This window comes from Phalangium opilio, unplaced genomic scaffold (assembly GCF_054372755.1).
Source record: "Phalangium opilio isolate 3A_F unplaced genomic scaffold, DU_Popi_V2 ptg000060l_1, whole genome shotgun sequence".
In the NCBI taxonomy this organism is placed as follows: Eukaryota; Metazoa; Arthropoda; class Arachnida; order Opiliones; family Phalangiidae; genus Phalangium; species Phalangium opilio.
In genome coordinates this window covers 8480821-8496711 of record NW_028324177.1, presented here as the reverse complement: position 1 = coordinate 8496711, position 15891 = coordinate 8480821, and the positions used below count along the sequence as shown (strand labels likewise).

General features: G+C 37.1%; 1 protein-coding gene, 1 long non-coding RNA gene and 2 other non-coding genes across 4 annotated transcripts in view; 1 reads left to right on the top strand and 3 right to left on the bottom strand.

Annotated features, from left to right (window-relative positions):
• Positions 1–152: 152 nt before the first annotated feature.
• LOC149667041 (uncharacterized) lies at positions 153–2040 on the top strand. The gene is made up of 4 exons (XM_089841675.1): positions 153–158; positions 993–1764; positions 1845–1883; positions 1952–2040. Exons 1-4 carry the CDS (start codon positions 153–155, stop codon positions 1981–1983), a joined length of 849 nt encoding a protein of 282 aa, XP_089697801.1. The 3' UTR covers positions 1984–2040.
• A 2085-nt stretch (positions 2041–4125) lies between these two features.
• TRNAL-CAA (transfer RNA leucine (anticodon CAA)) lies at positions 4126–4247 on the bottom strand. The gene is made up of 2 exons: positions 4210–4247; positions 4126–4171 (listed from the first exon to the last, which is right to left on the bottom strand). It is a non-coding gene; the product is annotated as a tRNA-Leu (tRNA).
• A 596-nt stretch (positions 4248–4843) lies between these two features.
• On the bottom strand, positions 4844–4964 carry TRNAL-CAA (transfer RNA leucine (anticodon CAA)). Its single transcript has 2 exons — positions 4927–4964; positions 4844–4889 (listed from the first exon to the last, which is right to left on the bottom strand). It is a non-coding gene; the product is annotated as a tRNA-Leu (tRNA).
• Positions 4965–12780: 7816 nt separating this feature from the next.
• LOC149667037 (uncharacterized) overlaps positions 12781–15891 on the bottom strand; it is a 33748-nt gene continuing 30637 nt past the window's right edge. Inside the window, exon 3 of the long non-coding RNA XR_016368257.1 lies at positions 12781–12797. This is a non-coding gene — a long non-coding RNA (uncharacterized LOC149667037). The remainder of the gene's footprint in view (positions 12798–15891) is intronic.

The window sequence follows — 15891 nt, the reverse complement described above, 5'->3', positions numbered from 1 at the left end:
CGTCATTATATATTCAGTAAATTAAATTTATATTTAAACCTTCAACGACATCTGTTTCTTTTTAACGAAATTGAATAATTATAACCTTAAGGTCAAAATTAAATTAGTTTTCGGCGTGTGACAATTTATAACTAACTCTTTCCCATAGGCCGATGAACGTATTTATTCGCGTTATAATATTAAATTACATACGCATCTTTTATTTTTAAGTCTCCAAACACATCTGGTTTAGTTTAACTTTATATAACTCGTTCAGTTGTAATCTTAAACTTAGTTATAGATATTTTATAAATCTTTCCTATCGTCGATGATCGTCTTTATTTATGTTATTATATATGTATAGATTAAATAATATTAGATTTCATTCGTATCTTTTATTTTTCAAAGTCTCCAAACACATCTGTTTTCCTTTAATTTATTATCCAAGTCTTTCACGTGTAATCTTAAGGCTACACTTAACTATCGAAAATTTTATAACTAATTATACTATCACCGATGAACGGTTTCGTGTTACTATCGGACTCCTAGTATACTCGTGGGTGAGAAAAAATGTATAAATACAGCGTTTAAGCCTTTGTATTCTCTACAACGCAATAAAATTTCATAAACTCAATAACTTCTTCTTCTAGTCTCGCAATAAAAAAATGTAAGTATTTTTCTAGTATTTTAAAATGGTTAGGCAACAGTGACCCTTATCTTAGTGTCTTTTAGTTTCTAACGCATCACCATATATCTATAACCTCTTCTTTACTCAGAAGTCTTTTTAGAAACTTAATATATACATATAATGTAAGTATTTTCTATTAGATTTAAACCCTCGATTAAGAGACTTATATTTTAAAATAGGGAGTCCCTTATCTTTATCGCCACGAGCTTCGCGATCGTTTTTAGTCGCGCTAGGAACCTACGTTGTAGGTTTCTAGTCAAAGAGGTATTAAATCTTAACTAATATTTTAGAATTTTTCCTTATACGTGTGTTTTCATTTTAATAGATAGGCTGCATACGCGATAGCGGTGAACGCAGCGTTAGGAATTTTCAAATTCCTGACGAGGAGTGTTTCCGTAGAACGGATAACACGGTTATTTATAATAACCTCAGACATTCCGGTTTGGGGCGTGATGGTGAATACGGTCAAGACGAGATCCGAACCGTACTTCAACAATTAACCCGAGGTTGCGATACCGTTTACGTAAAAGGGCCAGATCAAAAAGAATTTTTAAATTTTTTTCTTGGAACCCTCCGAGTTGTGGATATAGGAAGGTTGGGTGCCCCTTCAATTCGCATTATGCCGGGAGGGGAAGATGTCTATGACCCCCATTTACGATTCCCGCATAACGGAGATAGATGCGCTCTGGTAAGAGCTAGAAAAATTGAGGTCTTTTTCAACGCTCAAGAAATGGCACCTCAGAGCCGCGCCGGCTCGGTCGATTGGGGTTTAGCCGACGAAGCTCCGGTTTCGCCGGCACCCAATCGTAATTTAATTCCGGCCGGTGCTGAATCTCCTTATTCGTGGGAGAGTAATTGGGGTGACGATGGTGACATAGATATCCCCATTTTACGTAACGTTATCAACACTGAATACCGGCCCCGTATCGAAACCCCTCCTCCCCCATACCCTGGTACTCCTTCCCCTCCTCCAAACATCCTTCCTCCCGATGACCCGCTTGAGCGAATTCAACAACCAGCCCAGGCTGTTGTCATTCAGGAAGGACCTCCGATTCCTGGCGCCGATCATCGCGAGATAACGTTAAACCTATCTGACGGTAAATAGAAAACTTTTTTAAATCATTTATTAACTGTAAACTAATGAATCATTTATTAATTGTAAACTAATCTTTTGCAGTTCCGCGCGACACCCCGATCCTAATCACCGTGGCGGGTGGTAAGTATATATTAGCATTTGAAAAGGTTTACAATAGGGTATAATAATACTCTATTGATTCGTTACAGAGGGGCCTTTGCTTTTAAAGATTACTTTTTAAAATTTATTCATATATATTTACTTTTTAAAATTTATTCATATTTATATATTTCATCTTATCTATTTTGTGTATTTTCATTTTATATCTTACTTTTATGTATTTTTCAATTATATCTTATTTTCTGTATTTTTCATTTATTATTTATGCATTTAATGTATATGTAATCGTACAATTAAAGTAAATTTTTACAGTTAAAGATTATGTTGTCAGTCAATACCTTTAAAACTATTGGCGACATCTTGTTCAGTCAATTTTCTGATCTTTCTAGCGCAATGACCGAGTAGCGAATAACATGTAGGCGTAGAGAAAATCGTCTCCAGTGAAATTCGAGACGTTAACAGATGTCTAACATACGTCGCATAAGCTAACACCCTCTTATCTAAATCTGGCCATTACGTCACGAATAAAGAAGTTCACGCCCCTTAACCAGTTAAAAAAGACCTAATCAATTGGCGACCCCCACCCTCGACCAATAAACGAACTCAAAGAAACCCCCCCGGATAAAAAACCGGTGTTCCCCCACTCTAGACACACGCGAGTATACACGCGCGGGTCTAGCGCGCTAGAAGGCTGGCGGCACACTTAAATGACCTAATTAACTCTCCATATTTCGGTGGGTTAACTACTTCGGCCATCCTGACGTGGTGTTGTGAAAATTGGACGTTTTAAAATTACACCTCTTTCAGTTATTTTCATAAAACGTATCGTGTCAGAAGTGATATTCGAACCCACGCCCTCAAACGAGGACCAGAATACACAGATTCACATCGTGAACGAAGGAAGCTAAGCCCCTTGAGTCTCGCACCTTAGACCGCTCGGCCATCCTGACGTGCTGTTGTGTAAATTTGAACGTTTTAAAATTACACCTCTTTCAGTTATTTTCATAAAACATTTCGTGTCAGAAGTGATATTCGAACCCACGCCCTAAAGCGAGGACCAGAATACACAGATTCACAACGTGAACCAATGAAACTAAGAACCCTTGCGTCTATGTAATTTGGACGTTTTAAAATGACATCTCTTCCAGTTATTTTCATAAAACATATCGTGTAAGAAAAGTGGGATTCGAACCCACGCCCTCAAACGAGGACCAGAATACACAGATTCAAATCGTGAACGAAGGAAGCTAAGCCCCTTGAGTCTTGCGCCTTAGACCGCTCGCCCATCCTGACGTGGTGTTGTGTAATTTGGACGTTTTAAAATTACACCTCTTTCAGTTATTTTCATAAAACACTTCGTGTCAGAAGTGATATTCGAACCCACGCCCTCAAAAAAGACCAGAATACACAGATTCACATCGTGAACGAACGAAGCTAAGCACCTTGAGTCTGGTGCCTTAGACCGCTCGGCCATCCTGATGTGGTGTTGTGAAATTTGGACGTTTTAAAATTACATCTCATCCAGTTATTTTCATAAAACGTATCGTGTGAGAAATGGGATTCGAACCCACGCCCTCAAACGAGGACCAGAATACACAGATTCACATCGTGAACGAAGGATGCTAAGCCCTTTGAGTTAGGCGCCTTAGACCGCTCGGCCATCCTGACGTGGTGTTGTGTAATTTGGACGTTTTAAAATTACACCTCTTTCAGTTATTTTCATAAAACGTATCGTGTCAGAAGTGGGATTCGAACCCACGCCCTCAAACGAGAACCAGAATACACAGATTCACATCATTGAACCAATGAAACTAAGAACCCTTGCGTCTATGTAATTTGGATGTTTTAAACTTACATCTCATCCAGTTATTTTCATAAAACACATCGTGTCAGAAGTGCGATTCGAACCCACGCCCTCAAACAAGGACCAGAATACACAGATTCACATCGTAAACGAAGGAAGCTAAGCCCCTTGAGTCTTGCGCCTTAGACCGCTCGGCCATCCTGACGTGGTGTTGTGAAATTTGGACGTTTTAAAATTACACCTCTTTCAGTTATTTTCATAAAACGTATCGTGTCAGAAGTGATATTCGAACCCACGCCCTTGAACGAGGACCAGAATACACAGATTCACATCGTGAACGAAGGAAACTAAGCCCCTTGAGTCTGGCGCCTTAGACCGCTCGGCCATCCTGACGAGGTGTTGTGTAATTTGGACGTTTTAAAATGACATCTCATCCAGTTATTTTCATAAAACATATCGTGTCAGAAGTGGGATTCGAACCCACGCCCTCAAACGAGGACCAGAATACACAGATTCACATCGTGAACGAAGGAAGCTAAGCCCCTTGAGTCTGGCGCCTTAGACCGCTCGGCCATCCTGACGTGGTGTTGTGTAAATTTAAACGTTTTAAAATTACGCCTCTTTCAGTTATTTTCATAAAACATTTCGTGTCAGAAGTGATATTCGAACCCACGCCCTAAAGCGAGGACCAGAATACACAGATTCACATCGTGAACCAATGAAACTAAGAACCCTTGCGTCTATGTAATTTGGACGTTTTAAAATGACATCTCTTCCAGTTATTTTCATAAAACATATCGTGTAAGAAAAGTGGGATTCGAACCCACGCCCTCAAACGTGGACCAGAATACACAGATTCACATCGTGAACGAAGGAAGCTAAGCCCCTTGAGTCTTACGCCTTAGACCGCTCGCCCATCCTGACGTGGTGTTGTGTAATTTGGACGTTTTAAAATTACACCTCTTTCAGTTATTTTCATAAAACATTTCGTGTCAGAAGTGATATTCGAACCCACGCCCTCAAAAAAGACCAGAATACACAGATTCACATCGTGAACGAAGGAAGCTAAGCACCTTAAGTCTGGTGCCTTAGACCGCTCGGCCATCCTGACGAGGTGTTGTGTAATTTGGACGTTTTAAAATGACATCTCATCCAGTTATTTTCAAAAAACATATCGTGTCAGAAATGGGATTCGAACCCACGCCCTCAAACAAGGACCAGAATACACAGATTCACATCGTGAACGAAGGAAGCTAACCCTTTGAGTCTGGCGCCTTAGACCGCTCGGCCATACTGACGTGGTGTTGAACCCTATATCGTTTTTAATATTACTTTGCAGCTCGCATATATCCTTAAAATTAGTGTAAATCGTCGCTACTTTGGTTTCTTCGACTTCTTTGATCTCTATATTCTGTTCTGTAAGTACAGAGATTTCCTTCCTAAGGGCCCCAATGTCGTCCAGTATTTTCTGGTAGAAGGTCTTTTCAACGGGAATGACTGTCACGCTTGCCATTGGCATCTTAAGGTTTGATAGTTCTCCTCTTGTTTGCCTATGTTCAGTTTTCATTAATCTTATTTCCTCTGTCAAGGTCAATACGGCGAGCGTACTGTCTATGAGTGCAGATTCAATCAATTCCGGGAGTAATTTTGTGAGGTGGTCAATTATTGCTTTAGCTGCTCCTGTGGTGTTTTTTTCAGAGACATTCTTACTGCTGTTCCCATGTGCCGGTTTATTTCTATCATTGAGTTTAGATTTTGATATTGAGGATTTTATTTTGCTTTCCGAACCCCGCTGGCTATTATTGCCTGCTGGTGATGATTGTTCGTTTTGCGTCATCGTGGCCTGACATTCCCCACAACGAAATGCGTTAGGGTCAATGTCCGTGTCATTCAAGGTATCGATACACTCTTTATATACCTTATAGGGGCAATGAACACATAAAAAACCGGAAGTCCGTGGTCCTCAAGCGGAAGCCGTTAATGCGATTTAAATAGCTTTTTGCGCGCCGGAAAATACTTGGAAACACAATTAACCAACAAGTTGGGAAAACAAAAATATTTCCTCTCCGTGTCGAGAAGATTATATAAACTTAAGTATCCAATGAAAACGTCGACCTTTTTGCCCTCATCCTTTCCCGCGCTTTGCGCTTCCGCATTTCATCCCTACTCTCAACATTATCTTTCTCCATTTTACATACAAAAATCAAATACTCACAAAAAGAAGCTTCAAAAACCTGCTGGCTCTTTACAACCACTTAATTTGACTTAATATCCAATTCCCAACAACAATAATATACCGGTAGTTTAATTGACAACCTACTAGCATCGAAATTCTCATTTAGAATGGCTCCCGCGGATAAAAAAGGGCAATTTTCAACTAGGTGGGCGTTATCTCATTAGATTTGAAAAATATCATTTGTTTTTTTTACCAATGCCTAACCGTTTGGATTTTTTTAAAGCAATCTTAGCACCGAAAACTATTTTTTGATACAAAATAAATGTTTTATATTCTTATTAAGAATAAAACAAAAGGATAAAAAAGGTCTGTCCTCTCGTAATTTTTTAAGCTTTTATCATGATTACTCTATACAACAGTAACAAGGAGTATAAACCCATTAGTGGAAGCAGTATTTTTTTCCGAAACAATATCGCTTATGTTTGTCCTCTCTAGACTTCACTAAAAACGTATTACTCCTACGTAAAATATTAATAGACAGGCAAGGACTCATACCATTAAAGAAGGAGCGCAATATTATCCATATTTTCATTACATATACAGAGAAAAGAAATTTTTGTGTTTCTGAGAGGAGCTTCCCATTTTTGTTGTTGTTTTGAAAAATATATCGCAATGCACGGGCCTTGATAGATATAGGAGGCCATTATTGAAATATATCGCAATGCACGGGCCTTGATAGATATAGGAGGCAATTATTGAAATATATGGCAATGCACGGACCTTGATAGATATAGGACGCAATGAAGGAAATATATCGCATGCACGGGCCTTGGTAGATATAGGAGGCAATGATAATCTCTCTCTTTGCACGAGAGGTCTATCTTTAATATTTAAATAAATATACTTATTTTTAATTATTTTAATCTTCAATAATTAACATTAATAATAGTTAAATCGTTTAAAATAAAGTTATACCTATTATCATCTCAAACTTTGCTAATATTGACGTTTAAAGGGAAGGGTACCCCTCTTTCTTCAGATTTTGGGGTATATAAACGATTCGTTTCCATTATTATAGTAAGGAAAAAGCGCAATTGCGAAAACCTTTGGTGGCGATCCCGCCTTAGGGAGGCTAGACGTTTCTCGTTACCCTAGCTGATCGCCGCGTATATCCTAAAACCAAACGATGATAATGGAGTAGAAGCCAATGATACAGGTTGGTGTCTATGTGGAATAGACGGAAGACCAGTGGATGGTGGTGTTAGAAGCCAGTGTAAGTGCAGACTGGTGTCAATGTGGGATTGACAAAGAACTGAAGATGGTGGTGATTGGAAGCCAGTAGGAACAGACTGGTGTCCGTGAGGGATGGACAAAGACCAGAAGATGGTGGTGTGAGAACTCAAGTAGAGGAGGCATTTCCGTGACTGTGAAAGCAGTTGGGAAATGGCGAACACGTTTGCTCCGATACGCAAACTGCGAACGCGGTCACGTGGGTGTAACAACGGACAGACAGACAGACAGACACACAGACACGGCCGTTACAGAACCTCTCCTGGACTACGTCACACGGAGAGGTAAAAAGATTCTAGCTAAGAACTTGATCTTTTCGTAGCAAAAACGCAAATGACTGCCTATCAGTTTAGTTTAGACGCGACGGTCACGTGGTCAATTCAAGAAAAAAAAATCGGGGAGAAAAAACCCGATTTTTGGTCTATTTAAAATGGTAAGTACTAAAAAAGTTCTTAACTTAACTGATTATTCTTGTTTTCAGATGCGATGTTACAAAAACCGGAAGTCCGTGGTCCTCAAGCGGAAACCGTTAATAATAATAATAATAATGAGGTTTTAATGTGCACAAAAAAGCAACGGATCGCTCACGAGATTATACACAGATAAAATCAACATCGAAAATTCACCTATGTAATGGATTGGAAAAGTTCGGTACCTAAGCTCGGGACACGTGATTGCGCAATATCGTTTTTATTTCGGTCGTCGTTTAGTGCTGCCATCATGGAGAAGAATTTTAAATTTGAGAAATTATTTCACCTTGTAAATGACGTAGGTTCGGCTAGTTTGAGCAGACTGCGCTTACCCCTCCGTAAATGGGATATTTCGTGAATGAAACTGTATAGTTTAATTTTGAAATGGATGAGGAAGCTTATTCACAAATTTATGAAGAACATAGTTACAGTTGTGTTTCGAACAAAAGCTGTCCAGGTAAATAGTTATTTATTTTGCACATAATTTGGTCTAGATCAAATTTGTCTCTAAGCCTTGAACTAAAAATCCTAACTCAGACTTAAATGTTCATCTACATCAAATTCCATAATTTCTTAGTACATACTGAAATGAATTAATATTTTAGGACAACTAGAGAAAAATAATTCCAAAAGAGTAAATAAACTGTCCGAAAGCACCGAAATACTAGGAAGATCACAACGTACCAAAAAAAACTCATTAATCCTAAAGTTATTGACGAATCATTTTTTAAAAAACATTGTGATATTTTAATTCGAAGTGCCTCGCAACAAATGGAGAGTTTAGATACCAAATATCTTAGTGAAAATATGAAAGTAGGTACGTTCGTTATTAATTAATTACCAAGGTTAACTAAGTCTGGGTGATGTATTTTCTAGGGAAGCATTAATCAAATTATTGCTCAACCCGAGAAAATTTGTTTTTCCGAAGAACTGTTTCAATACCTCGAAGCTTTTGAAGACAGAAAGGTTAAAGATCAAGGAACATTTGGAGCAAAAAAAGCAAAACTAGTCAGAAGAGATGATTTTTCGAATTTTAAAGTACTTAGTTATTCTTATTAATTTTATAACACTGTTTTAAGTAACCTGAAATAGTTACGGAAATATGAAAACCTGTAGAAACTGCTTTTAATGAATTCATTTATAACAGGAATTTGCCTTATTGGACGAACAAGAGAAATACCAATTTGCCCAATGTTTTTCAAGAAGAGTTTTAAACGAGGCAAAGATAAAAAAGTGGAAATTGCGAGTAAATAATTCGCAACTACAAATATTGGCAGCCAACTGGCTCGACCATATCCCCTACTGACCATCAAAGAATCATTAGATAAAGAAGAGAATGTTATTCATCACATAGGCGGGTATATTGTGCGTCAACTGATTTTATCATATGGCTTTTCTGCGAGTAATTTTGTGAAAAGCTCATTGAAACTAGTTAGTGGACATTCAGAAGATTATGCAAAATGGACGCAAGAACTTACCAATGGTGGATTATTGTTTCTAGAGAAGCAATCATTTGCATTATTTTCGAAAATTAATGACCTTGGTAAACTACACTACAAAAATAAGTGATCTGCAGAAATACAGAGTTAAAAAAGCGTTAAATATATCGGAAAATAGTGCATTTGTTAAAAATACCTTTTTAGAATTATGGGGTGAAAACAAATACAAGGATGCCGCCTTACAAATGGCTTGCAAGATATATTTGAATTGCTTAGGAAAAGGATGTATATACAAATGTAAAACTGAAGTTCAAGTTTTAAAGAAAGCATCGCTTAAAACTCAAAAAGCATGCAAAAGATGTCACGATAACGATAGTGAAAATAAAGATAAACCTAAGCCAAAACCAAAAGTTCCAAAAACTCGTAATCACCCCAAGGGGTTTTTAGCTTAATAAATAAGCCAGTCCATGTTATAAACTTAATTGAGTATTATTGTGATAATGTTACAAAAACTATTTCCTAAATATCGTAATCACCCCAAAGGTTTTTAGCTCAACAAATAACTAGCTAGTCCATGTTATAAACTTAATTTAGTATTATTGTGATAACATTCCAAAAAGTTTAGTTTTTTCATTTATTAAGTTGATTAATAATTTCAAAGAACAATCGGGTGTTATGTGATAAATTGACTGTGATAACATGGTATAATGTTCCAATTTTTTTATCAAATGAGTCATCAGGGAGTGTGTTCAATTAATAGCCTTCTTAATGCTTTAACCTTTTTAGATTTCGCACTAATATTGCCGTTCAATGGTTCTTTTATTTGGTTTCCAAGAATTTTTAGGTTTGAGATACTCTGCTGATAGTTCATCAAGTTAGGATGATCATTTGATCCACTTGCAGCCCGTTGTTTCCCAAAGTATCTTTCCAAGGGATCCTGATTAAAGCGCTCAGTCAGAACGAATTTCGCCCCTTTATTGAGTAAGAACTTAGTAGCTTCAGTGATAGAATATACATTTATTCTTAATCCTTCTCGTGTTTCTCGGCTTAGCAACATCTTTGATTTGTCAAACCCTTTCGGTACCACTAAATTTTCAACCTCAGCATCCCACGTGTCAAAATATCCCAAAAATGTTTTTTTTAGCCATTTAAATCTCCAGTCATCCACACTTCGATATGGATCTTGGAAAGTATCCCTTTTATAGTTTCCGGAGGTTAAACTTCTAACGTTCACAGCGTCAAAAAAATGGTTTACCAACTCAATAAAGGTAATCGATTCCGAAGCTGGCTCTCCGACAAGTCTCTTCATAGCAGCAGCCATAGTCCTGCTCAGAACTTGAACCGCGTAACTAACCTTCATTCTAGAAAATGATGTTAGGTAGACATGATCATACCTAACTTTTGGAGCAAGTTTTAGCCCTGAATCCATTTCGCAGTCTTTTTTAAATGTCTCTTCAACATGTGACCACAGTAAATGTTTACCATTTTTTTTCACAAGTCTAGTGTTTTTTGAGCTTCCACTGGATTCAAGGCAATTTCGTAGAGTTTTTATATGGTGTGGCACATCTGATATGAAATAAATATAATCTCCTTTGGAATACAAATTTTTTGTTTTGTAACCAATTTCTGAGGCCTTGTCTTCATCGTCGCAACACATTTTAATCAACTTTTGATTTATACCGGCTTTGTCGCACACCAATGTCAATATATTAAATCCCCCTAGCTGCAATTTCCAATTGCTTCCCATAAAATACTGTAAAGCTCATCAGCCTTCATTTTATCGCAGGGAAAATATGCATAAGGGTATTTAAAATTTCCAGTCAAGCTTCTTATCATGATTTGCATGACATGGGTTGCTAATTCCGGAGGTTTGTTTGCATCTCCTTCCGTTACCAGTCTTTTGATCTTGTTTTGGCTTTCGTTGGAATTAGTGATCCCGACAATTTCTCCAGTACTGACTCGGTATATCAGGTCCTGCTTAATGCTAATTTCATCTATCATAAGGGAAAAATATTTTTGATGCTCACTTAGAGTGTCATATTTAATTGCGTCTCTCATTTCATATATAATCTCCTTTTTAAATCTGCTATCAGCTCTAAGTTCTTTTGAATAATTATATAAGGTCCTGCGAGTGGGAAGTGCGAATGCCTGCCTTAAAGTTTCATAAGTCTAGCAGATTTGCTCTTAATATGCATGCACCAATGAATTATAGCAGGGTGCCACTTTTTTGGCCTATTGCATTTAGAGTTGGCCAAGCGAAGCTGCTGTTGCAAGAAGAATCTTTGGAATTTTCCAGCCTTTTCAAACGGATTCATTTTAATTGACTCTTGCATTTCTTTATTCTCTTCTGGAGTCAATTCTACTCCATCCTTCTCAATTAAGCGGTGAATTTTCATTAACAATGACTTGTTTTTTCTTTGAAGTGCCTTATTCTTAACTTTTAGAGCCTCGTGTCTAACTCGAACTTGATGAGAATTCAGGATTCTTACATTGGTTTGTTTTGGGACAACACCACTTGCTTTCTTGCGCTTAATTCGCTTCAACAAAAGTCTTCGCAGTAAGCTGCATTTTTGGCAATAGTTATATTGCTTCGCAGTTAAATACTGGCAATTGTCTGACCGAAGGCTGTTGAGAATGAAAATAAGGTTCAAATATGTTAGCTGCAATTCCCCAGCATACGGTCCATTCCAAATCAATTTCATCCAACAACTTCAAAAACCTTTCAAATGTAGAAATGGAAGTTCCATGGGTCGCAAAGAGTTTATGATTCAAATCTAGTTCTTTGTGGGCCCTTCTTTACCAACGAAATGCAAATTGCAAACGTGGTGATGTTTTTTCAAATTTGATGGGGTAATAGATGTTCTATTAATACTTGAAACCCATTTTTTGGTGATTTCCAAATTAGAATCATTCTTTCCCGGCTTTGGAACGGGATAAAACTTTATATTCTTATGATATCTGGAGTCACTTTTACAGTCAACATAGCAGCAGTACACACCCATAGTGAAGTAATAAATACGAATACCGTTATTAAGTTAATATCTCTTCAAACCTGAGACTGAGAGGGTCTCATCCAAGTTAAAACCGTTAACTTTTAAAAAAGATATTGTGAAAAAAGCAGACGAGTTTTGAAAAAATTCTACAGTAGGTGTCTCTTAAGTCGTACGACCGAACTAAAAACACTCAAACAGCCCCCTTCTGTCCCGAGGTGAGGTACCCGCCGCCCGTGTTAGACGTATGCTATATTCCAATCCATTACAGTCTCATCCAAGTTTAGACGGTCTTCAACATAATTATTAGCAATGTTCTTAATTTTTGAATAATATGCTGCATCTAAATGACATTCCCGGCGGCCATTTTCCAACATGGCGGCCAAACGATCTCAATATTTTACTAAGAGTTTCACACAGCTCCTACAATAATATCAATATATTTTCTTATTTTTCCAACAACATGGTGAAATACACTGCACCAAGCATTCACGGCGGCCATTTTCCAATATGGCGACCAAACTATCGAACACAGAGCTGGAAAATTTTATATGATGTTCATGTGGTTCCGATCATAATGTGTACCAATTTTCATAATTTTTGAAGCTGGCATACTAGGCGGCCATTTTCCAAGATGGCGGAGAAAGCTCGCGTTCTACAGCAGGGGACTTTTAGTATATTTTTTGTTGGGTCAAAAATAACAAATGTACCAATTTTCATCCTTACGTTCGAATGTTCTAGGTCAAACCCTAAAAGTCCTGGGCTACTTAAGAGGAGCGGTTAACGAGCCAGTTTTAGAAATACTCATCGCTTCTAATGTTAACTTCGGTGGGGTTTATAAGTTTCTTATGAAAAGTAATCTGTCTGAAAAGCTCTTACGATCTTATGACCAATTCCTTGATATCTTGCCTGACACAGGACTTGATGTAAATGAAAAAATATTCTCTCCGGTAACTGTGTTCTCCAATGTAAATATCCAACTTGTTTTTTCTCTTGCATTTGTATTATATCATGCAGTTCATCCTGGGTAGTTAAACCACGCCTTATTCTTGGTGAGACCATCGTATTTGCAGCCGAAAACGTGAACTGAGTCAACCGCCAATTGGCTCATCCTGCAGATTCTCATTTCAGGATCTAAATATTTGTACGCGTCCGAGGGCTGCATGGAACGGGAAATCGTAAATCACATTTTAAATTATCTTGGTTGTTTCTTTTTGTCTCACTATTAATTCCACGTTGCAAAAAAATCTTGACTCAGAGTAGTATTCATGATTTTTTAGGAATATCCGTTTAGTCGTCATGTTTAAAACATCATTTAAGCTGTCAAATACCAAATATTCTTTAAGAGCGAAATTGGTTTTCACGTGCCCGGACATTTCGAAGGTCAAAAGAAGGGTTCCGGGTAGCCATGAACCGCACAAAATCATCCAAATTAGGTTCTTAGAAAGTCTGCTGAAAGCTAGAAATCCATATTGTCAAATTAAGCAGTATCAAAACTAAAAAAAGCGACATAAATTATTCAATTAATATTAATTTTTACATTTTGCCAAAAATGTGGAAAGAATTTCCAATAGCATCAGAATCATTTCGAAAATGTGAAATGTTCTTCTCTCTTTACAAACAACCTTATCCTTGGTTTTCCACAGCAGGAAACAAAAGAGAAAAATAGCGGATAGCAGAAGAATACCAGCCTGTTTCAAATAAACTTGATATAACGTAATAATTTTTCATAAAAAATACAAAATTTGCTAGGAAAACGTGTTGAAGGAAAACTTCTGACGACGAATTCGTGTGTCCGCAACTATCAAAACTTTGTTACGTAAATTCTGTTTTTGGAAAGCTCCAAATTCCAAATGTATCATTTTTATTCCATATGAGCTAATTATTAACTAGTTTTATAGAAATGCCATTCCTTTCATATAATATTCCAATCGAAAGCTCTCAGTTGGGGAAGAGCTAAAATTCGTCAGATAATTTTATAGCCATGAGGAGGGTTGAATACATAAGGAAAGCTGGAGTTCGCAAATTATGACTGCCAAAAGTACGGCAAGATATAAGAGGGTGTGACGTTCTACAAAGCCAATTTAAAGATCTTTATATACGTTTCAAATTTCAATATTAAAATATGTCGATATTTTTTGGGACACATCGAAAGAAGACACTTCAAATCAGGGAGAGCCGTCCAACCATGGATATGTATAAATACTGACGTATTATGGATTTCCATCTGTCACCTTCCACTAGGCATGTCGCTTAGGCGCCCAGTCAGCAGAGAAATAACCCCAAACCTTGAGAGGATGAGAGAAATTCGTATTGGGCATTGGCGAAGATTCAAAACTTACGACTCAGGATTTTCAGAGTTAGTTTTCCCTCCAGGTCTACCTACTTCCGACTCAATTTAGAAACACCTCCCATCCACGAGCGTTAAGCATATTTGGCGGCCACCTTTTTGGCCAAGTGTGAAATCCATAATCCATAGTATTTATACTAATCGTTATCTTTACTTTTAAAGTATTACCTTCAACTCGTTAAACAAAAATAATGTTAATTATACTAACTTTCCAGCCTATCACTAAGAACTCTAGACTTGTGGTTTCTTTTAGGACTGGATTAGAAATAGTGATGCCTTCCTCGTAATCAAAGAAAATTGGCTCGCTTATTCGAGTTTTCGTAATGCTGTTATACAAAACTGTGCCAAGAGCAAGAGCTGTTTTGTCAATGTGCAAAATCTGAACCAAAATTTTATTCACTTGTAAATGAAAAATTTAGGGAAATAAAGTATAATTTTTATTCGGTAGTTCTAATTTATTTCTTGCTTTGTACTTACGTTGTCCGACAGATTGGCATACTCCTTTACTGTTAAATCTCTGCAAGCCTCGGTCTTGTTAAGGATTACATTATTTGCCAATTCAGACTTTTCCTAAAAGCAAATATTCCTGAACAATGTCGCTTACACGAAACAGTAGTTTAAACCTGTTGAGGCTTTTTTTATACCAAAATTTCAATTCAAACCCCAGTTTTTAAGTGGAACCAAGCCTCCTAAAACACGTCGTATTACTAATAGTACTTACAACGAATCTATAGACTTTTTTCTCCAAATAGCATTTGCATAAACAAATGAAGTTCCTAATTGAAAATATTAAGTTTCGTTCCAGAGATTAATTTTTTAATAGTTTAGCACCTTTAAAGGTTCATGTTATTACCTAGCTCTTAAATAGTCGATAATATAACGTCTCTCTTCAAGGTAAAGCTTCATCTTCTGAGAGTAATTTGTAATAAGAATTCCAATGAACGTTCTGTCCACTCGTATACTGATTTAATTCGATTGCACGTAATTTTATTCAACATAAGTAGTAGAACTACTCATAGTTGCGTAAATTTCCCATATTTCTTAATCATAGTTGGTTTCAAAGCGATGACGTAGTTTGTAGAAGTATTGTAAAGCCTATTTAATTTTAGCTAATATTATTTAAAGGGATGGTGAAGTAGAAAATCAAGTGATTTTTTATCGATTCTTCTACTAATTATAAGACTAGTCTGCATAGTGAAACATTCAGGAAATACTTCCGAATGATTTTAAAATTCAAATTAGGCTCAGATTTTAAGGATAATATTGAAGAAGGTCCTCCGGCCAATCGCGTAACGCCCTGCCTTTTTAGGCACATCGTAGTATACGATGAGGCTCTTAGTTTTTATTAACAAAATTCTCGTGGCACGTTCCGTGTTGAATGAAATTTGTCACGAAATTTGATAAAATTCGCGCGCGACGTGATAATCGTGGCGCGAGACATGGAGCGTGTCACGAGAATTTTGTTCAGTCATTCGAATACAAAAATGAGATCAAAATTGTTTTTGTTTCT

What these genes read in the sequence shown, in the direction of transcription:
- LOC149667041 (XM_089841675.1), top strand. An exon ending in AACGTTAAACCTATCTGACG is followed by an intron (nt 1,765 to 1,844) that starts GTAAATAGAAAA and finishes AATCTTTTGCAG; the next exon opens with TTCCGCGCGACACCCCGATC. An exon ending in CCTAATCACCGTGGCGGGTG is followed by an intron (nt 1,884 to 1,951) that starts GTAAGTATATAT and finishes GATTCGTTACAG; the next exon opens with AGGGGCCTTTGCTTTTAAAG.